The 21,909-nt window shown below is 44.9% G+C and overlaps 1 protein-coding gene and 1 long non-coding RNA gene across 3 annotated transcripts in view; one reads left to right on the forward strand and one right to left on the reverse strand.

Annotated features, from left to right (window-relative positions):
- Positions 1-21,909, reverse strand: part of MAST1 (microtubule associated serine/threonine kinase 1) — a 106,731-nt gene that overhangs the window by 23,900 nt on the left and 60,922 nt on the right. For both annotated transcript variants that reach the window (XM_073654296.1, XM_073654295.1), the window contains exons 6-15: positions 21,565-21,725; positions 21,116-21,191; positions 18,475-18,684; positions 18,145-18,246; positions 13,344-13,473; positions 13,200-13,264; positions 12,576-12,658; positions 11,046-11,254; positions 9,125-9,263; positions 8,545-8,677 (exon numbers count right to left, since the gene is read on the reverse strand). In XM_073654296.1, coding sequence (XP_073510397.1) covers positions 8,545-8,677; positions 9,125-9,263; positions 11,046-11,254; positions 12,576-12,658; positions 13,200-13,264; positions 13,344-13,473; positions 18,145-18,246; positions 18,475-18,684; positions 21,116-21,191; positions 21,565-21,725 — 1,308 coding nt within the window. The remainder of the gene's footprint in view (positions 1-8,544; positions 8,678-9,124; positions 9,264-11,045; positions 11,255-12,575; positions 12,659-13,199; positions 13,265-13,343; positions 13,474-18,144; positions 18,247-18,474; positions 18,685-21,115; positions 21,192-21,564; positions 21,726-21,909) is intronic.
- Positions 972-6,008, forward strand: LOC141167009 (uncharacterized). Its single transcript, XR_012251376.1, has 2 exons — positions 972-1,217; positions 5,181-6,008. It is a non-coding gene; the product is annotated as an uncharacterized lncRNA (long non-coding RNA).

Below are 21,909 nucleotides of genomic sequence, written 5' to 3' on the forward strand. Positions count from 1 at the left end.
AATCCAGAAAATCCCATTGTATGATTTTTAAGTAATTAAATTGCATTTTATTGCAAGAAATAAGTATTTGATCACCTATCAACCAGCAAGAAATTGTAGACCTGCACAAGGCTGGGATGGGCTACAGGACAATAGGCAAGCAGCTTGGTGAGAAGGCAACTACTGTTGGCACAATTATTAGAAAATGGAAGAAACACAAAATGACTGTCAATCTTCCTCAGTCGGGGGCTCCATGCAAGATCTCATCTCGTGGGGTAAAGATGTCTCTGAGAAAGGTCAGGAATCAGCCCAGGACTACACGTGAGGACCTGGTCAATGACCTGAAGAGAGCTGGGACCACAGTGTCAAACATTACCGTTAGTAACACACTAAGCCATCATGGATTAAAATCCTGCAAGGCAGGCAACGTCTCCTTGCTCACGCCAGCACATGTCCTGGCCCGTTTAAAGTTCACCAATGACCATCTAAATGATCCAGAGGAGGCACGGGAGATGGTTATGTGGTCAGATGAGACCAAAATAGAACTTTTTGATATCAACACTCATCGCCGTGTTTGGAGGAATAAGAAGGATGAGTATAACCCCAAGAACACCATCCCAACCGTGAAACATGGTAGAGGAAACATCATACTTTGGGGGTGCTTTTCTGCAAAGGGGACATGATGATTGCACAGTGAGAGGATGATAGGAGTTATATACTTCACGCAAGACTACGATGTAAGACACAGATGAAGTTATTCTTCCCTTATCTGGACATTTGGACTGACGCCCAGAAACTAGATTGTAACTTGTTTTTAGCTGTCTCAGAAACCTTCTACTAATTATCACTTTTTGTTTATGAAACTTTCTTATCAACATTCCATTGTTATGAATCATCATTTCGCTGCCTGTGAAACAAAGGCATTTTACTGCGCATGTCTGACAAAAAAAAAAAAAAAAATGAATGAAATGATTATTAATATAAATAAAGGGACTGCACCTATAGAGGCAGGCGCGCTCAGGGGCTTCCCAGTACTTGATTATACACTACGTGTCTGTGTATTTCTTGTTACGGGGATACCCCGACTCCAACAAGGACCCTCCATGGCTGAATGATCCTAACATTTCCTGGCGCCCGAAACAGGGACCCGAGGTCTGCGTATTCCTTCAAGTTCATCGACCGGCACGAGTAACCGCTGAGATTGGGACATCGGAACAGCAGATGACAAACCTGGCCAGGTAAGAGACACTGTTAGTTCTCTTACATCTGCTCTGCGATAGTCCGTAAATTTCATGCATATCTTGTGTTGGGATTGAGGAACTAGTAGAGAAGGATACCTATAGCTCGGGTCATTCATGTATATACTGTAGGATCTGCCGAAGGAGAGGTCAGAGAAGGTTATGAAACGGATGGTATGAAAGAGATGTGGATGTCGGGAATAGCCTCATAAGCCGCACTAAGGTAGATGACATAAGTATTACGGAGATTGCCTAACTGAGTCATAAGGTTGTGTCCTTTCGGGGAAACCTTCGCTCACGCTTAACTCCCGAACCTTTGTCCTCCTTTTTTGACGGATAAGAGATTGACAGAATGAGCCCATGGAAGTAATGATAATACTCCAGGGACACGATATATAATGGAGACTGTATGGTTCATTTTATGTATTGTTGGTCTTGCCCTTGTTGCCATATATATGTGTGTTAGAATTACTCTACACTTCAGACAAAACGGTCCAGAGAAACCGTTTCAGATACTGGCTCCTTAGGACAGAATAGGTAACGAGGAAAGGTAGAATATAGAATATATTTTATCTAACCCAAAAAACCTCCTAAGGTAGGAATAGTCAGGAAAAATGGGCAACAAGATACTGGCTCCTTAGGACAGAATAGGTAACGAGGAAAGGTAGAATATAGAATATATTTTATCTAACCCAAAAAGCCTCCTAAGGTAAGAATAGTCAGGAAAAATGGGCAACAAACAGACTAAGACCACAAATGATGAACAAGATGTCTATACAATCGTGAAAGAAAGGTGTGGTGTAGAAGCAACTAAGAATTTAGGGAAAGTTTGCAAAACTTTTCAGGTAGCAAGGCATGACAGGTTTAACAGGAAACTATGGGAGGACATTCGGGTTAGAAAAGCAGGAGTGATAAGAGACAAAGGATGGTAGAGTCCAAATTTTGGTGCCTGATGACCAAGAGTCTCTAGAAAACATTGTAAAAGTCCAAGCCTTAGAGGATGAGAAAGATCCTGCCCCTACCCAAATTATTTTAGATCTTTCTGAGGTACCAGAAAAATTATGGGCACAACATGACACCGATGTAGGACTAATGCCAATAGCTCCTGTAAAAGTCACTCCTGTTCCAGGTGTGACACTACCCCAATTGAGACAGTATCCTATTAGTGCCCAACAAGAACACGCCATAGGAGAACAGATAAAAGATTATCTAAAAACTGGAGTACTGATAGAAGTAAAGTCACCAGCCAATACACCGTTGTACCCTGTAAAAAAGAAATCTACTGAGGGGTCAGCTGCTAGGTACCGGATGGTACATGATTTAAGAGAGATAAATAAAATTTTGGAACCTATTACTCCTGTTGTGCCAAATCCACACACGTTGCTATCACAGATCCCAGCAACAGCACGAGTATTTTCTGTCATAGACTTATCAAATGCATTTTTTTCAGTACCATTACACCCAGACTGTTACAAACTGTTTGCATTTACATTTAAGAATAGACAATTAGCATGGACAAGATTACCACAGGGTATGATACATTCACCTACCTTGTACTCAGAAGCTATGAGATCAGTTCTTCAAAATTTCAAACCTACGGATGAGGTTGTAATTCTCCAATATGTTGATGACCTATTGTTATGTGCCCCTGCTCAAGAGTCCGCAAACAGCAACACAATAAGGTTGTTAATATTTCTAGTAGACATGGGCTGTAAAGTTAACAAGAAAAAAGTACAACTTTGTATGACTACGGTAGTATTTCTAGGACACTGCATTTCACAAGGTATTCGGCACCTCACCGCCGACAGACTAAAAATCATTAGAGATCTTGTTCCTCCCAAGAACTACAAAACATTAAGAGCATTTTTGGGAATAGTATCACACTGCAGACAATGGGTTATACATGCTAGTCAGCTTATGCAACCTCTATATGATTGTTTAAAAATCGAGCCTTTCCAGTTAACTGAATCAGCGCTCATAGCCTTTCAAGACCTCAAGAAAGGTCTCATGTCAGCCCCGGCCTTGGGAATCCCAGACTACGCCAAACCATTCCAATTAATGGCTGCGGAAATGTCTAATCATGCTACAGGAGTACTAACACAGAAACATGAAAATAAACAAAGACCTGTCGCATACTATTCTGCTCAATTAGATAATGTTACCAAAGCTGCACCATCATGTGTCAGAGTAGTAGCAGCTGTCTCTCTTTTGGTAGAAAAAGCCTCAGAAATAGTACTAGACCATGCCTTAATAGTACAAACTACACATGATGTACATGGCATACTGAATCAGGTATTGCCAAAACACATTTCAATGGCTAGACATCTTAGATTACAATGCTCCTTACTAATGCCACCAAACCTCACTTTTCGCCGCATATTGTCTCTAAATTTAGCCACTCTGTTACCACTAGAGACAAAGGGGGGAGTGGAAGGAGGTCAGGAAGACGAAGATGAAAATTTTTTACAATACCACGAACAAGACAATATAATACATGATTGCTTACAGTGTATAGAACAAGAAACACAAGGGCTACCTAATGTACAGGACACCCCTCTTGACAATCCAGACCTACATATGTATATAGATGGTAGTAGGTATGCAGATGAAACTGGTAACTTTCACACAGGTTATGCCATTGTATCAGATCATGATGTTATTGAAGCTGAGCCAATGCAGGCCAGCTGTTCAGCCCAGGAAGCTGAACTATTAGCTCTAATACGAGCATTACAGTTAGCAAAAGAAAAAACCGCTAATATTTTTACTGATATGCATATGGTATTGTACATGATTTTGGATGTATATGGAGAGCTAGAGGTTATATGACAGCTTCAGGTCAACCAGTAAAACATGGACAAATGATTAGACAAATCCTAGAATCAGCTGCCTCAACCAAACAAGTAGCAGTAATAAAAGTACCTGCACATGTAAGACTCAACACCGAGATAGCTAGGGGTAATGACCGAGCCGACAAGGCTGCTAAGCGAGCTGCAGTAAAACCTCTGACAACTGACCACACTATTAGTGCAGTATCAGAATTTGACTTAATTACACGGCTCAAAGAAGCCCACCAGCAGGTGAGTAGAGAAGAAAAAGAAGAGTGGCAGAAACAGGGGGCAGAAGAAAAAGAAGGACTATGGAGAAAAGGAGATGAGCTTTGTCTCCCCCGAGCATGGTACCCTGTTGTGGTCAGTGAAGCCCACGGACCTACACATGTGTCTGCAAACGGTATGATACAGAGGGTCAGACAGAAGTGGTTAGCCCCAGGGTTCGGCCAGGTAGCTCGAGCAAAATGTGGTTCTTGTGAAATCTGTTTAGCCCACAATCCAGGACAGACTGTTAAGACCCCCCAGAAGCACCATGTAAGACCACTATATCCGTTCCAGAGACTTCAGATCGATTACATCCAGATGCCTAAGCATGGACACTATGAGTATGTACTGGTATGTGTGGACATGTTTTCGGGGTGGCCAGAGGCTTATCCAGTTCATACAGCCACGGCTAAAGTCACTGCAGTAAAAATAGCACATGAACTGGTACCCCGTTATGGTATCCCAGAAGTGATCGAGTCAGATAGAGGTACACATTTTACTGGAGAGATCTTTCAGAATGTAATGAAAATGTTGTGTATAAAAAGTGAACTACACACCCCTTACCACCCACAGAGTTCTGGTAAGGTTGAGAGAATGAATGGAACACTTAAGTTAAAAATACAGAAAGCCATGGCAGAAACACAGAAACCATGGACTGAGTGTCTCCCAATAGCATTGTATTCAGTCAGAAACACCCCCCAGGGAAAGAGCAAACTCACCCCCCATGAAATATTGTTTGGTAGAGTTGCCAATACAGGATTGTATTTCCCACAGACTTTAATGTTAGAAACTGAAAGCTTAACTGCTTATGTACAAAATTTATGTAAGCATGTGTCTAAAATACACTCTTTAGTGTTCTCTTCCATTCCAGATCCAGATTCCATTGAGGGAACGCACAAGCTGCAACCAGGAGACGAAGTTTACGTAAAAAGACATAACAGAAGAACGCTAGAACCCAGATTTGAGGGTCCATATCAGGTGTTATTGACAACTCCAACTGCAGTAAAATTGGAAGGAAAATCAGCATGGGTACATGCAAGCCATTGCAAAAAGAAATAGTGGTGATTGTACTTGTGTTAGCTATAACGATAGATCAGGGAGACCTGTGGGATAAACTAAGTTCCCCAAAACCTACAGATAATAAATTTATAAAACATCATGAGACATTGGTAAACGGGCTGCTCGATGGCGGACAGAAAATAGCAGACTGTTGGATTTGTACGCATTCTCCAATATCAGCCACGAGCATACCCTTCCTGGCCGTACCCATGACCCCTGAGGAAGTGTTTACATGGACTAATTGCTCAGACAAATTAGCAAATAACCAAACCGTTAATTCTAGATTATGGAACACCACTGTTGCCATCCCAGTTGTGGGGTGGGTGGGATTTCCCTGGTGGCAAGGTAATATGACTGGAAAAATAAACAACTTACAATATTTAGCGTTTAAAGGAGGTGTATGGGTTCCTAGAAATAAGACGGGACTAACAGACTTAGGGTTAATTCCTACAGAAAATATACAACTCAGTTTTAGTAGCACAGTATCTTCTTCTCAACCTTTTAAACCTGATATAGTAGAAAAATACATACACAATAATGGTTGGAAATATTCACAATTATTCCCCGATGGAAACAATGATACATGTTCAAAAATACCAGGTAATATATTATGTAATGAGTCAAGTGCATATGACCCAGGTACACCGACTTGTGAAAATCCAGATGCAGGATACTGTAGTCCATTAGGTCAAAAACCCCCTTGGTGTATACTTCAGAATGTATCTAAATTTTTAGATTTGGTACATAGGTTGGTGCTCCAACACTCTGCAATATGGGATCTGCCTGAAGGAACCTTCTGGATTTGTGGAAATGGAGCATACAAATGGCTCCCAGTAGGAATAAAAGGTGCATGTACTCTAGGACGCTTAACACCGGCCACATTTATAGTTCAGAATCAGCAGGTAGATATGCAAGCAGTACCTAAACACACACTATACAAAAGAGCAGCCGACAACTCGCCTAGACCTTCAGGTAGGCCACATGTGGTCCAAATGGGAATTCCTAATAAAATATTCAGCACTTTCTTTGTGTATCCAATGTTGATGCAGATGTGGGATAAATTAGTTCAGGCCACCGACTATCTAGATGATCAGATATGGGATATTATGGATATACTTAATACTAGTATAGCTGTACAAAATCAACTTATAATTGTTACTAATCAACATACTGTAGTGTTAGACTACCTAACTGCGGCCCAGGGAGGAATGTGTCAAATTATTGGTCCAACCTGTTGTCATTACATAGATCCAAACAGTACAATGAGTATGAGGTTCAAGCTGGCAGATATACAACGATTACGGGATGAATATGACAGACACAATGACCAAAATAAAGATAGCTGGTGGTCAGACACCTTCTCCTTTCTCAACCCAAAGAACTGGTTTAAGGGTATTGGAGGTTGGGTGGCTGGAATTCTGCAAGGTATATTACAGATTGTGCTAATTATAGTAGTCATATATGTAGTGTTTAAAATAGGATTAAAAATTATTTTAATATGCATAAATAAGCTTTGTAACACGGACTCAAGAGTATGAAAGAAAAGAACTCCCGGACCAGGTCTTCTACCAAAAGTCCATAAGGAAGAATCAAAGGGGGGACTGAGAGGATGATAGGAGTTATATACTTCACGCAAGACTACGATGTAAGACACAGATGAAGTTATTCTTCCCTTATCTGGACATTTGGACTGACGCCCAGAAACTAGATTGTAACTTGTTTTTAGCTGTCTCAGAAACCTTCTACTAATTATCACTTTTTGTTTATGAAACTTTCTTATCAACATTCCATTGTTATGAATCATCATTTCGCTGCCTGTGAAACAAAGGCATTTTACTGCGCATGTCTGACAAAAAAAAAAAAAAAAATGAATGAAATGATTATTAATATAAATAAAGGGACTGCACCTATAGAGGCAGACGCGCTCAGGGGCTTCCCAGTACTTGATTATACACTACGTGTCTGTGTATTTCTTGTTACGGGGATACCCCGACTCCAACAAGGACCCTCCATGGCTGAATGATCCTAACACACAGTATTGAAGGAAGGATGGATGGGGTCATGTATCGCGAGACTTTGGCCAACAACCTCCTTCCCTCAGTAAGAGCATTGAAGATGGGTCGTGGCTGGGTCTTCCAGCATGACAATGACCCGAAACACACAGCCAGGGCAACGAAGGAGTGGCTCCGTAAGAAAATCTTTGGAGGGAGCTGAAACTCAATGTTGCCCAGAGACAGCCTCCAAACCTGAAAGATCTGGAGAAGATCTGTATGAAGGAGTGGGTCAAAAGCCCTGCTGCAGTGTGTGCAAACCTGGTCAAGAACTACAGGAAACGTCTGACCTCTGTAATTGCAAACAAAGGTTTCTGTACATAATATTAAGTTCTGTTTTCTATTGTATCAAATACTTATTTCATGCAATAAGTTTAATTATTTATGTAAAAATCATACAATGTGATTTTCTGTTTTTTATTTTTAGATTCTGTCTCTCACAGGTGAAGTGTGATAAAAATTACAGACTTCTCCATTCTTTGTAGGTGGGAAAACTTTCAAAATTCGAAGTACCAAATACTTATTTTCCCCACAGTGTGTGACATGGAGTCTGACCCTCCAACTACAGGGTGACACTGACTAGATGGAGAAGCTATGTGACATGGAGTCAGCTCCTCCCACCACAGGATCATACAGTCAGGAGGGAGGAGCTATGTGACATGGAGTCAGCTCCTCCCACCACAGGATCATACAGTCAGGAGGGAGGAGCTATGTGACATGGAGTCTGCTCCTCCCACCACAGGATCATACAGTCAGGAGGGAGGAGCTATGTGACATGGAGTCAGCTCCTCCCACCACAGGATCATACAGTCAGGAGGGAGGAGCTATGTGACATGGAGTCAGCTCCTCCCACCACAGGATCATACAGTCAGGAGGGAGGAGCTATGTGACATGGAGTCAGCTCCTCCCACCACAGGATCATACAGTCAGGAGGGAGGAGCTATGTGACATGGAGTCAGCTCCTCCCACCACAGGATCATACAGTCAGGAGGGAGGAGCTATGTGACATGGAGTCAGCTCCTCCCACCACAGGAAGACAGTCAGGAGGGAGGAGCTATGTGACATGGAGTCTGTTCCTCCCACCACAGGGTGACCCCCCGAAGGGGTTACACACAGCAGACTAACCTGTTTGTCCAGGAATTCTCTGGCTTCACTTTCAACATGTCCTTCGTATAAATTAGTAGTGAGATTCATGAGCCCCATTTTAGATAGGCCAAAGTCAGTGAGCTTCACGTGGCCCATTGAAGTTATTAAGAGACTTTGAGGATGAAAGAAAAATGATAAAGATATTATGGCATGAAGAGAAGATGCCACAGATCCACCCATGAAAGGAGGTTTGTACAAGAAAGACAGGACCCACAGGATGCAGTCTGGTTGCTAGGGACCTACTGCTCGACAACCTCATATAATAAGAGATGGTTGTCAAGCAGTATGCCCCTAGCAACCAGTCTGTCCCAAATGACAAAGGTCGGTTTCCCACCTCCGCATTTCACAGTTCCAAAACGGGCTGGCCAGAAGTCTTCTGACCCAAGCTCTCCGATCTATGTCATATCATCTACGCCTATGAGGCTGCTGATTTCGGGGCAGGAGATCCGTGGACCGTTTGGACATGGAGGTCCGTAGTCATGACATAAATCGGGGGATGTGTGAAACCGGCCTTAGGTATTCATTTTATAGTAGTATATGTGAACACAACCCTACTCACTTGTCTGGTTTCAGATCCCGGTGGACAATCCCGTAATTATGTAGGTACTCCAAGGCCAAGACAGTCTCAGCAAAGTATAAGCGCGCCATCTCCAGAGGGAGAGCACCAATGTGTTTCAGGAGAGTGGCACAGTCACCCCCTAATGAGCATAAGATAGAAAGACAGGAGTGAAGACCAGGAGGTAGAGGTGTTGTGAGAACCAGGAGGTAGAGGTGTTGTGAAAACCAGGAAGTAGAGGCGCGGTGAGAACCAGGAGGTAGAGGTGTGGGGAGAACCTGAAGGTAGAGGTGTGGTGAGAACCAGGATGTAGAGGTGTTATGAGAACCAGGAGGTAGAGGTGTTGTGAAAACCAGGAAGTAGAGGCGCGGTGAGAACCAGGAGGTAGAGGTGTGGGGAGAACCAGGAGGTAGAGGTGTCGTGAGCACCAGGAGATAGAGGTGTCGTGAGAACGAGGAGGTAGAGGTGTGGTGAGAACAAGGAGGTAGAGATGTGGTGAGAACAAGGAGGTAGAGGTGTCGTAAGAACCAGGAGGTAGAGGTGTGGTGAGAACAAGGAGGTAGAAGTCTGGTGAGAACCAGTAGGTAGAGGTGTGGTGAGAACCAGGTAGTAGAGGTGTCGTGAGAATCAGGAGGTAGAAGTGTGATGAGAACCAGGAGGTAGAGGTGTGGTGAAAACCAGGAGGCAGAGGTGTGGTGAGACCCAGGAGGTAGAAGTGTGGTGAGAACCAGGAGGTCGAAGTGTGGTGAGAACCAGGAGGTAGAGGTGTGGTGAGAACCAGGAGGTAGAAGTGTGGTGAGAACCAGGAGGTAGAGGTGTCGTAAGAACCAGGAGGTAGAAGTGTGGTGAGAACCAGGAGGTAGAAGTGTGGTGAGAATAAGGAGGTAGAGGTGTCATCAGAACCACAAGGCAGAGGTGTTGTGAGAAACAGGAGGTAGAGGTGTTGGGAGGACCAGGAGGTAGAGGTGTCGTGAGAACCAGGAGGTAGAGGTATCATGAGAACAAGGAGATAGAAGTGTGGTGAGAACCATGAAGTAGAGGTGTGGTGAGAACCAGGAGATAGAGGGGTCGTGAGAACCAGGAGGTAGAGGTGTGGTGAAAACCAGGAGGTAGAGGTGTCGTGAAAAGCAGCAGGTAGAGATGTGGTGAGAACCAGGAGGTAGAGGTGTGGTGAGAATCAGGAGGTAGAGGTGTAGTGAAAACCAGGAGGTAGAGGTGTCGTGAGAATCAGCAGGTAGAGATGTGATGAGAACCAGGAGGTAGAGGTGTGGTGAGAACCAGGAGGTAGAGGTGTCGTGAGAACCAGCAGGTAGAGATGTGATGAGAACCAGGAGGTAGAGGTGTGGTGAGAACCAGGAGGTAGAGGTGTCGTGAGAACCAGCAGGTAGAGATGTGATGAGAACCAGGAGGTAGAGGTGTGGTGAGAATCAGGAGGTAGAGGTGTAGTGAAAACCAGGAGGTAGAGGTGTCGTGAGAATCAGCAGGTAGAGATGTGATGAGAACCAGGAGGTAGAGGTGTGGTGAGAACCAGGAGGTAGAGGTGTCGTGAGAACCAGCAGGTAGAGATGTGATGAGAACCAGGAGGTAGAGGTGTGGTGAGAACCAGGAGGTAGAGGTGTCGTGAGAACCACCAGGTAGAGATGTGATGAGAACCAGGAGGTAGAGGTGTGGTGAGAATCAGGAGGTAGAGGTGTAGTGAAAACCAGGAGGTAGAGGTGTGGTGAGAACCAGGAGGTAGAGGTGTGGTGAGAACCAGGAGGTAGAGGTGTCGTGATAACAAAGAGGTAGAGGTGGCCTTACATAATTCCAGTAGGGATGGGAAGGTAGGGTGGTAAGTATCAAGGTGGTCTCCCTCCAGGTACCTCCATATCTCTACGGCCCGCTGAACCGAAATATTTCTATTACTGTCCATTGTGTATCTCACCTTCCACATATTCCATGACCATGCAGAGGTGTCTCCGAGTCTGGAAGGAGCAGAACATGCTGACCACAAATGGGTTCTGTGCGAACGTCAGGATGTCTCGCTCAACGAAGGCCTGGTGCACCTGATTCCTCAGCAGCAAGTTCTGCTTGTTGATTTTTTTCATGGCAAATCGTTGGCGGGTCTCCCGGTGCCGGACCAGATACACAGCTCTGTTAGAGGAAAGACCATGAACCAAAGCCAGAGATAAATGTCAACCTGCCACCATATCTACCCTGCTTACATCATTGAGCTCGGGCACACAGAGCTTGGTGTCTTACTAATGCTGACCATGTAGGACAGTCCAGAATACGTTCTTTTTGTAATCAAAAAATTAAAGGGGTTGTCCACCTTTGAGGGACTTTTTTTCACTTGAATACATGTACTAGGCCTAAACATAATATTTGCGATTGGGTTTCATTCCAAACTTTGCACCGTTTGACTTTTCCAGGCTCTTTGATTCATCAAGACTGGAGTTCTGCACCCTGCACGGAACTAAGGTGCACAGATTCATTAAGAGGCGTGCGCTGCTGCAAGAAAATCAGGACTGGTGTAAAAAAAAAAAAAATTCGCAAAAGTTTTGATCTTACTGACGGTTTCTCAGTTAACTCATTCTGCAGTCAGCAATAAACAGTGCAACACAGAGGTTATGGAAGGCAAATGGAACAAATTGTTTAACAAAACCCAATTGTAAAAAAATAATTTTAGCCCCAAATCCATGCATTTAAAAGGAACCTGTCATGTCCCCAAATGCTATTAACCTGCAGATATTGGGTGAATCTGCAGGTAAATAGTGCTACAATGCTACTGGGAGAAAATGAACTTTATTCCTACTAAGAGCCGCCGGCTTTCAGTCACAAAGACGCGGCCGCTTAGAACTGAGTGAGCAGCGACTGTGAGCACGCCCGGGCACTTTGATTGACAGCTCACTCTGCACAGATGCGCTTTACAGCTGTCTGTCAAGCAAAGTGCCAGGGCGTCGTCACAGCCGTCACTCTCAATGCCGTGAGCATTGACTGTAGTCGCTCTTGCCATGTCTCCATGACTGAAAGCTGGTGGCTCCCTGGAGGAATAAAGTTAATTTTGTCCTGGTAGCCGGTGATGGGACAGCATTGTAAAGCTAATTAATGAAAGGTTCCCTTTAAATGAAAAAAAAAAATGTTTCCAAATTTGGACAACCCCTTTAATGTAATATTTATGAGGACTATCCTAGATTTTTTTCTTTCTTTTACCACTAACTTACAGTGTGAAGTCCTAGTAACGGTTATACGACTCACTCTGTGTCCCGCCTGTGCAGGAGGCAGCCCTTTCCCCCCTCTCTCAGCAGGAAGTCTCAGCAGTGCTACAGTCAATGTGAAGGTGTTATTACTGACTGTGACAGTGCAAGAAATCCCAAACCAAATTCTTGCAAACTGACCCTTCACTTTCTATGTTCTCCATTTCTACACCCCTGGACAGCGCTCTGCTATGTTGGGTCATTTCTGATCCACTCACCCGTAGGCGCCATTGCTGATAAGTTTAATGTTTTCAAAATCGCTCTCCTCAGGGGGTCTTATTGGCTTAGAGGCTCCTTTTCCCTAAATAAAGTAAGAAGGTCGGTGTATTAAACATGCTTATTTGGAGGTAGGGAGTACTTAAAGGATATGGACACCTTCGGAAGCAATTTTTTTTTAACTTAAATGCATGTATTTTAGAGTAAAAATCATTTTTGCAATTGGGTTTCCAGAAAAAATTGCACCGTTTGGCTTTTACAGGCTGCAGAATGAATTGAGTATCTGTCAGCGAGCTTTGGGAGTTTCTAACTCTTTTGTCTGCCAGTTGACATATGACTAAGCCACTTTGATGTGGTCTGTGTTCATAAGCCAGGAAAGACAGAGAGGTAACTTACAAACTCCTAAAGCTCACTGACAGTTCTCAGTTAACTCATTCTGCAGCCACCAATGTGAAAGGAAAGAAAAAAAAGAATGTAAAAGCCAAACAATGCCACATTTTTAATGAGACCCAAATGCAAAAATGATGTTTAGCACAAAATACATGCATTTAAGTATAAAAAAAATACCACAAAAGTTGTCTACATCCTTTAATGAAGCATCGATGAAGCGAGATACAGCTTCTTACCTCTACAGTATCTTCACTCTCTGGTGTGTGTGTTTCCAAGGTAAGAGGTTCTTCAGCAGCTACCTCTGTAGAAGAATACGCCTCTGGTTATATATTAAACTGCGTAGTTCGCAACAGTAATGGAGACCGAGAAAGGGACTTTACCTGGGAAGGGGTCTCTTGTGAGTCCGAGCTGTCGCAGGATGTACTGGGGTATGTCCGTCTTAAGGTTCCCTTCCTTCACCTGGTCCTCAGCTGCTTCCAGAAGGTGATAAAACTCCTCAGGGTTAAACTCCTATAAATGAAAATTGCCCCATTATTAATTATTACATTCTCTGTTCCTGTGATCCTATAGATAGTGTTGTTTTATTTTTTTTACGGCGCCCCCTGATGTTCATTTATTTCACACCAAGTGGCGTCCCTTTAAATAAGCCATGTGTGGCACTATGATGGAGCAGGCTCGGGGGTGCTGAATCCACACAGGGTGATACTTTACATTACGGTACATAGCTGCAAACCCCGGGATCAGGCGTAACTCCAGCTGTATAACCCCTTAGATGCCGCCATCAATAGTGAACACTGCATCTAAACAGTCTGACAAATGGAGGTGCGCTCCTCTGTCACCTTATTTGTCTCACAATTCCAGGGTGATGATAGGTTGTCACAAAAGCTGAGCCCTCTGCGGTCCCCCATCCTATATCACCACCCAATTTCAGCCTGTTATATTACTGATCAAGCTCATGACCCCAAATGGGACTAAAAGAAAAAAAAATGCCACTTAAAATTGCACTATTGTATAAAAGAATATAAAAAATATGACACATAGTTATTATCACCAGGAGCGAAACAGCACAAATTATGAAATTATCGTGTAATATAACCTGCATGGTGAACACTAGAAGAAAAAGGAATTAGGACAGAATTGCTGGGTTTCTTTTGCCTCTTAATAGAGTGAAAACCACAAAACTACACACAACCCACAGATACAGAGGTAAGAAAGCCAGAAACTGCATGTGGGGGAAGCAGGACTCACAGGCTTTCTGTATCAATGGGTGGGGGAAGCAGGACTCACAGGCTTTCTGTATCAGTGGGCAGAAGAAGCAGGACTCACAGGCTCTCTGTGTCAGTGGATGTGAGAAGAAGGACTCACAGGCTTTCTGTGCCAGTGGGTGTGAGAAGCAGGACTCACAGGCTTTCTGTATCAGAGGGCGGAAGAAGCAGGACTCACAGGCTCTCTGTGTCAGTGGACGGGAGAAGCAGGACTCACAGGCTTTCTGTGCCAGTGGGTGGGAGAAGCAGGACTCACAGGCTTTCTGTATCAGTGGGCGGAAGAAGCAGGACTCACAGGCTTTCTGTATCAGTGGGTGGGAGAAGCAGGACTCACAGGCTTTCTGTGTCAGTGGGCGTGAAAAGCAGGACTCACAGGTTTTCTGAATCAGTGGACGGGAGAAGCAGGATTCACAGATTTTCTGGATCAGTGGGCGGGAGAAGCAGGACTCACAGGCTTTCTGTATCAGTGGGTGGGAGAAGTAGGACTCACAGGCTTTCTGTATTAGTGGGTGGGAGAAGCAAGACTCACAGTCTTTCAGTATCAGTGGGCAGGAGAAGCAGGACTCACAGGCTTTCTGTGTCAGTGGGCGTGAGAAGCAGGACTCACAGGCTTACTGTATCAGTGGGCATGACAAGCAGGATTCACCAGCTTTCTGTGTCAGTGGGTGTGAGAAGCAAGACTCACAGGCTTTCTGTGTCAGTGGTCGTGAGAAGCAGGACTAACAGGATTTCTGTATCAGTGGGTGGGAGAAGCAGGACTCACCGGCTTTCTGTATCAGTGGGTGGGAGAAGCAAGACTCACAGGCTTTCTATATCAGTGGATGAGAGAATCAGGATTCTTAGGCATTCAGTATTAGTGGGCAAGAGAAGCAGGACTCACAAGCTGTAACGGGTCTGTCAGAAGTGACAGACAGTCGCCCTGCAGTTGGTTGCAGGAGATCTCTACATTTGGCATTACAGATATCTTCTTAGAGGCTGTCTCTAGGACTCAGGGAATACCTTCCTCTGGCTAATTAACACCCTGTCTGGGTGTATAAATACCTGCTGTGTTTCAGGGGGAGGTGCTGGCGATATTCATTCCCACTTGTGAAGGCTTTGGCAAGAGAAGTACTTAGTCCTCTCTGGAGCTTGAGGCCGTGTGTGCATTTGTCTAGAGTTCGTCTAAAGCTAAGCAATTTCTCCGTTTGTCCACCCCTGTTGTCTATAGTGTTTAGTGGAGATCGACTAGTGCTCATCTCCTCCCTTCCCTAGCCTTAGCCATACACCAGGGAAAGACAGGGCGAGGTACGCGTGCGGCGATTGGGGAAGAGCCAATACAGGGAGATTAGGGGAGACAGGGTGACGCTAGATCAACTTAGGAAGTCTCCACTTCCTCCCTTTCCCTAGGGTCTAGGTTCCCTTTCCCTCTTCCCTTTGTTTTGCACTAATTCTTTCTCACACCTTGCGTGACACAGGCTCTCTGTATCAGTGGGTGGGAGAAGCAGGGCTCACAGGCTTTCTGTGTCAGTGGGCGTGAGAAGCAGGACTCACACTTTCTGTAACAGTGGGTGGGAGATGCAGGATTCACAGGCTTTCTGTATCAGTGGGTGGAAGAAGAAGGACTCACAGGCTTTCTGTGTCAGTGGGCGTGAGACGCAGGACTCACCGTCTTTCTGTGTCAGTGGGCGGGAGAAGCAGGACTCACATGCTTTATGTATCAATGGGTGGGAGAAGCAGGATTCACAGGCTTTCTGTATCAGTGGGTGTGAGAAGCAGGACTCACAGGCTTTCTGTATCAGTGGGTGGGAGAAGCAGGACTCGCAGGCTTTCTATATCAGTGGGTGAGAGAAGCAGAACTCATAGGCTTTCTGGATTAGTGGGCAAGAGAAGCAGGACTCACAGGCTTTCTGTATACATGGGTGGGAGAAGTAGGACTCACTGGCTTTCTGTATTAGTGGGTGGGAGAAGTAGGACTCATAGACATTCAGTATTAGCGAGCGTGAGAAGAAGGACTCCCAAGTTTTCTGTGTCAGTGGGCAGGAGAAACGGGACTCACATGCTCTTGTTATAATTGGGTGGGTGAAGTAGGACTTACAGACTTGTCTGAAGAATTAGAACTCATAGGCTTTTGCTATGAGTGAGCATGGGAAACATAACTCACAGGCTTTCTGTATAAGAGGGCGGCAGAAGCAGGACTCAGTCTTTTTACCTATGAGTGAGTGTAGGAGGCAGGATTCACAGATTATCTCTATGAGTAGAGGAGGAAGCAGAACTCACAGGATTAGGCTATCAGTGGGCTTGGGAGGCAGGACTTGCAGGCTTTTTTGTCATAAGTGGATGTGGGAGGCAGGACTCACAGGCTTTCTTTATAAGTAGGCAGGAGAATCAGGACTCACAAACTTTCTCTATAAGTGGGTGGAAGAATCAGGACTCACAGGCTTTTGCTATAAGTGCATTTGGAAAGCAGGACTCACAGACTTTCTCTATAAGTGGGTGGAATAATCAGGACTCACAGACTTTTGTCATAAGTGGTTGTGGGAGGCAGGACTCACATGCTTTCTCTATAAGTGGGTGGAAGAATCAGAACTCACACACTTTCATTATAAGTGAGTGGAAGAAACAGGACTCACAGACTTTTGTTATAAGTGGGTGTCGGAGGCAGGACTCGGAGGCTTTATCTGTAAGTGCGTGGAAGAATCAGGACTCACAGACTTTCTCTATAAATGGCAGGAGAATCAGGACTCACAAACTTTCTCTATAAGTGGGCGTGGGAAGTAAATCATAAGTGGGCGTGGGAGGCAGGACTCACAGGCTTTCTCTATAAGTGGGTAGAAGAATCAGGACTCACAGGCTTTCTCTATAAGTGGGTGGAAGAATGAGGACTCACAGACGTTTGTCATAAGTAGGCGTGGGAGGAAGGACTCACAGGCTTTCTCTATTAGTGGGCAGGAGAATCAGGACTCACAGACTTTCTCTATATGTAGGCAGGAGTATCAGGAATCACAGGCTTTCTCTATAAGTGGACAGGAGAATCAGGACTCACAGGATTTCTCTATAAGTGGGTGGAAGAATGAGGACTCACAGACGTTTGTCATAAGTGGGCGTAGGAGGAAGGACTCACAGGCTTTCTCTATTAGTGGGCAGGAGAATCAGGACTCACAGACTTTCTCTATATGTAGGCAGGAGTATCGGAATCACAGGCTTTCTCTATAAGTGGACAGGAGAATCAGGACTCACAGGATTTCTCTATAAGTGGGTGGAAGAATGAGGACTCACAGACGTTTGTCATAAGTGGGCGTGGGAGGAAGGACTCACAGGCTTTCTCTATTAGTGGGCAGGAGAATCAGGACTCACAGACTTTCTCTATATGTAGGCAGGAGTATCAGGAATCACAGGCTTTCTCTATAAGTGGGCAGGAGAATCAGGACTCACAGGATTTCTCTATAAGTGAGTGGAAGAATGAGGACTCACAGACGTTTGTCATAAGTGGGTGTGGGAGGCAGGACTCACAGGTTTTCTCTATTAGTGGGCAGGAGAATCAGGACTCACAGGCTTTCTCTATAAGTGGGCAGGAGAATCAGGACTCACAGGCTTTCTCTATAAGTGGGCAGGAGAATCAGGACTCACAGGCTTTCTCTATAAGTGGGCGGGTGAATCAGGACTCACAGGCTTTCTATATGAGAGAACATGTGAAGCAGGACTCTAATTCTGAAAGCATTTAACCATAATTCTACAAGAAAATACAAACTCAAACCACAGACAACACCACATCTCTGAGCTCGGCGCCCTTCCCCCACTATTCTCTGCTCTCCTCATATAGGAGGCCAGACAGAGCCTGTTTAGTGCAATCATAGCTCCAAATGCTGAGGTTAAAAAAGGAAGAACTCCGCTCACGGTCTGTGAAATAATCTGCCAGAGCACGAGATCTTTGACCCACCAAGCACTCCAGCAGACGGGCCGGCCGCGAGATGATGATGAGCAGATTCTTCATCAGCTGGGCGATAAAAGCCACCTCCGATCCGTCCGAGCGTTCCACCGCCTGCAGAGCACAGAGGAGGTTATCCACTTATCTCCTCCAAGGATTACTGCATGCTACTTTACTGCTGAGTGTGAACAGTATGCAGTGAGCTCCTGAGCTCCCCCTAGTGGCATCTGCCGGCAGCCAGAAAGTTAGAATGCGTGCACTGCAGACGTTACTCCGCTCTCTAATACCCTGGACAATGGGAGAAGTATCCCCCAGAATGATCCCCCCACCATTGCCCCTTACGTCCTGCAGCAGCTTGTCCAGGTTGTCCTGCAGCTGGTAGAAGTAGGGGCTGGTGATCATCCCCTCGGTGCTCCGGGTCAGGCAGTCTCTGGCCAGCTCCACAATCTGGTGGTGGATGAAGTTCAGGACGCCATCGGCCAGAGGCAGGACGTTTTCGGGAGAGAAATTAGAGATAAATACACGGAGCCGGTCCTCCATTTGGGCTGTGGCCTGGAAGGAATAAATGAAGCTTTCAGGTTTTTTTATTTTTGATTACTTACCTTTCCATAATAAAGTATAAATTAGATCTGGGATAACCTTCTTTAAAGGGGTTTTCTTGGATTTTAATATTGGTTGTCTATCATCAATACGAGACTGGTAGGGGTCCGACTCTTGGTGCCATCACTGATCAGTATATGGAAGGTGCTGTGGTGCAGCAGAACTGGAAATGCTCCACATGCTGTACAGTATGCAGCTGCAGTACCACTCACAGCCACCATACAGTGTACGGCGCTGCGACACCCTCGATGAGCTGATGGTGGGGGGGAGTCAGTAATTGGAACCGATTGATCTTAGAAAAGTCAGCAAACAGGTTAGATGCTGATAATGTCAGCTTTTATTTATGACAAACCAGATGTAGTAATTCCACATTGCAAGTAAAAATGTGTAGTTTAGACCTATTCCAAACACGAGGGCACACCAAGGCCAATAAATAGGGCTACGCTGCAATACCAGGCACAACCCATGGACTAGGGTGGAGCTATTTTGTCAAAAAGAAGCATTTTTTTCTAATCCTGTGTTATCTACTGTATATAGAGGTGTTATCAGTGATTGTACAGGAGGAGGAGGAGGAGAGCTGTGACATCACCTATTGTGAATGGTGGATCCTGTTATCTACTGTATATAGAGGTGTTATCAGTGATTGTACAGGAAGTGGAGGAGGAGAGCTGTGACATCACCTATTGTGAATGGTGGATCCTGTGTTATCAGCTGTATATAGAGGTGTTATCAGTCATTGTACAGGAGGAGGAGGTGAGCTGTGACATCACCTATTGTGAATGGTGGATCCTGTTATCTACTGTATATAGAGGTGTTATCAGTCATTGTACAGGAGGAGGAGGTGAGCTGTGACATCACCTATTGTGAATGGTGGATCCTGTGTTATCTACTGTATATAGAGGTGTTATCAGTCATCGTACAGGAGGAGGAGGAGAGCTGTGATATCACCTATTGTGAATGGTGGATCCTGTTATCTACTGTATATAGAGGTGTTATCAGTCATTGTACAGGAGGGGGAGGAGGTGAGCTGTGATATCATATATTGTGAATGGTGGATCCTGTTATCTACTGTATATAGAGGTGTAATCAGTCATTGTACAGGAGGAGGAGGTGAGCTGTGATATCACCTATTGTGAATGGTGGATCCTATGTTATCTACTGTATATAGAGGTGTTATCAGTCATTGTACAGTAGGGGGTGAGCTGTGACATCACCCATTGCGAATGGTGGATCCTGTGTAATCTATTGTATATAGAGGTGTTATCAGTCATTATACAGGGGGAGGAGGTGAGCTGTGATATAACATATTGTGAATGGTGGATCCTGTATCATTCACTGTATATAGAGATGTGATCAGTCATTGTACAGGAGGGGGGGGAGGTGAGCTGTGGCATCAACTATTGTGAATGTTGGATCCCGTGTTATTTACTGTATATAGAGGTGTTATCAGTCATTGTACAGGAGGGGGAGGAGGTGAGCTGTGGCATCAACTATTGTGAATGGTGGATCCCGTGTTATTTACTGTATATAGAGGTGTTATCAGTCATTGTACAGGAGGAGGAGGAGGTGAGCTGTGGCATCAACTATTGTAAATGTGGGATCCTGTGTTATTTACTGTATATAGAGGTGTTATCAGTCATTGTACAGGAGGAGGAGGTGAGCTGTGACATCACCTATTGTGAATGATGGATTCTATGTTATCTACTGTATGTAGAGCTGTTATCAGTCATTGTACAGGAGGGGAGGAGGTGAGCTGCGATATCACCTATTGTGAATAGTGGATCCTGTTATCTATTGTATATAGAGCTGTTATCAGTCATTGTACAGGAGGAGGAGGTGAGCTGTGACATCACCTATTGTGAATGCTGGATCCTGTGTTATCTACTGTATATAGACATGTTATCAGTCATTGTACAGGAGGGGGAGGAGGTGAACTGTGGCATCAACTATTGTAAATGTGGGATCCTGTGTTATTTACTGTATATAGAGGTGTTATCAGTCATTGTACAGGGGGAGGAGGTGAGCTGTGACATCACCTATTGTGAATGATGGATTCTGAGTTATCTACTGTATGTAGAGCTGTTATCAGTCATTATACAGGAGGGGAGGAGGTGAGCTGTGATATCACCTATTGTGAATAGTGAATCCTGTTATCTACTGTACATAGGGCTGTTATCAGTCATTGTACAGGAGGAGGAGGTGAGCTGTGACATCATCTATTGTGAATGCTGGATCCTGCACCATCTACAGTGTATCCCTTTTATCTTTGCATGTGGCACCAACATTACATGGTCTCCTGAATTAGCCAGAGTGCTTCTTTAGTCACAGTACCATGTGTATCAGGGTGATAATTACTAGGCATTAGAGGGCGCTCCATCCTTACCTTGGGGAACCGCTCCTTATACACATGGTTCATCATCACAATTTCGTTATCATAAGATGAAGGTGATCGGCCGGGGCTGAGGATAGAAATGGTTCTGGGTCACCGTAGCGTATAACATACAGACATCTCCACTTATCGGACTGTATTACTTATTAAAGGGGTTGTCCCATAAATATATGATCACTGGTGGTTCAACCTATGGAAAGTCCACACACTCCAAAGCCTTCTCCAAGGGCTACTGAGCATGTGCGACCACTCGCAGCTCTATCTACTGTCCGGTCGCACATGCTCAGTACTGCTCCACTGCCATCTTTTTTGCCTTATGTGGGGGCCGGAGTCTTTTTTAAATACCAATTCGATGGTTTTGGCTACTAAAGGTGACCACCACCCCGGTCACTAACACTAACTCTGGGATAATAATTAGACTTCTGACCAGGAAGCTGACTGACCTTAGACTTCGAGATCGTGGTCTGACCGCAGGTGACCTGCGACCACAGTCATCATCGGGGATGCTCTCCGTACTGCCGAAATGCTTGGAGAGAAAGTGGAGTTCATCCAAGGTGGGCTGGAATGGTAACTGGTGAAGGCGTTCCTGAGAAGAGGAGGACGACTGCGGGAAGAAAGATGGAGGAGACCCACCGAGGAAGACAGAGAACGTGGGTTACAGAGGAGAGAAGGAGAGAAGATGGACAAAAGTCATAGGGGATGTGACTTAGAGGGGTGTCCGCTGCTGGAGAACCCCTGGTAATAGCTTCAGTCTGGTGCTTTACAGTGTAACTGTAGAAGGCCTCTGA

The sequence above is a fragment of the Phyllobates terribilis genome, unplaced genomic scaffold (genome assembly GCF_046119375.1).
Source record: "Phyllobates terribilis strain yellow unplaced genomic scaffold, ASM4611937v1 Scaffold_11__3_contigs__length_659146591, whole genome shotgun sequence".
NCBI classification, from domain to species: domain Eukaryota; kingdom Metazoa; phylum Chordata; class Amphibia; order Anura; family Dendrobatidae; genus Phyllobates; species Phyllobates terribilis.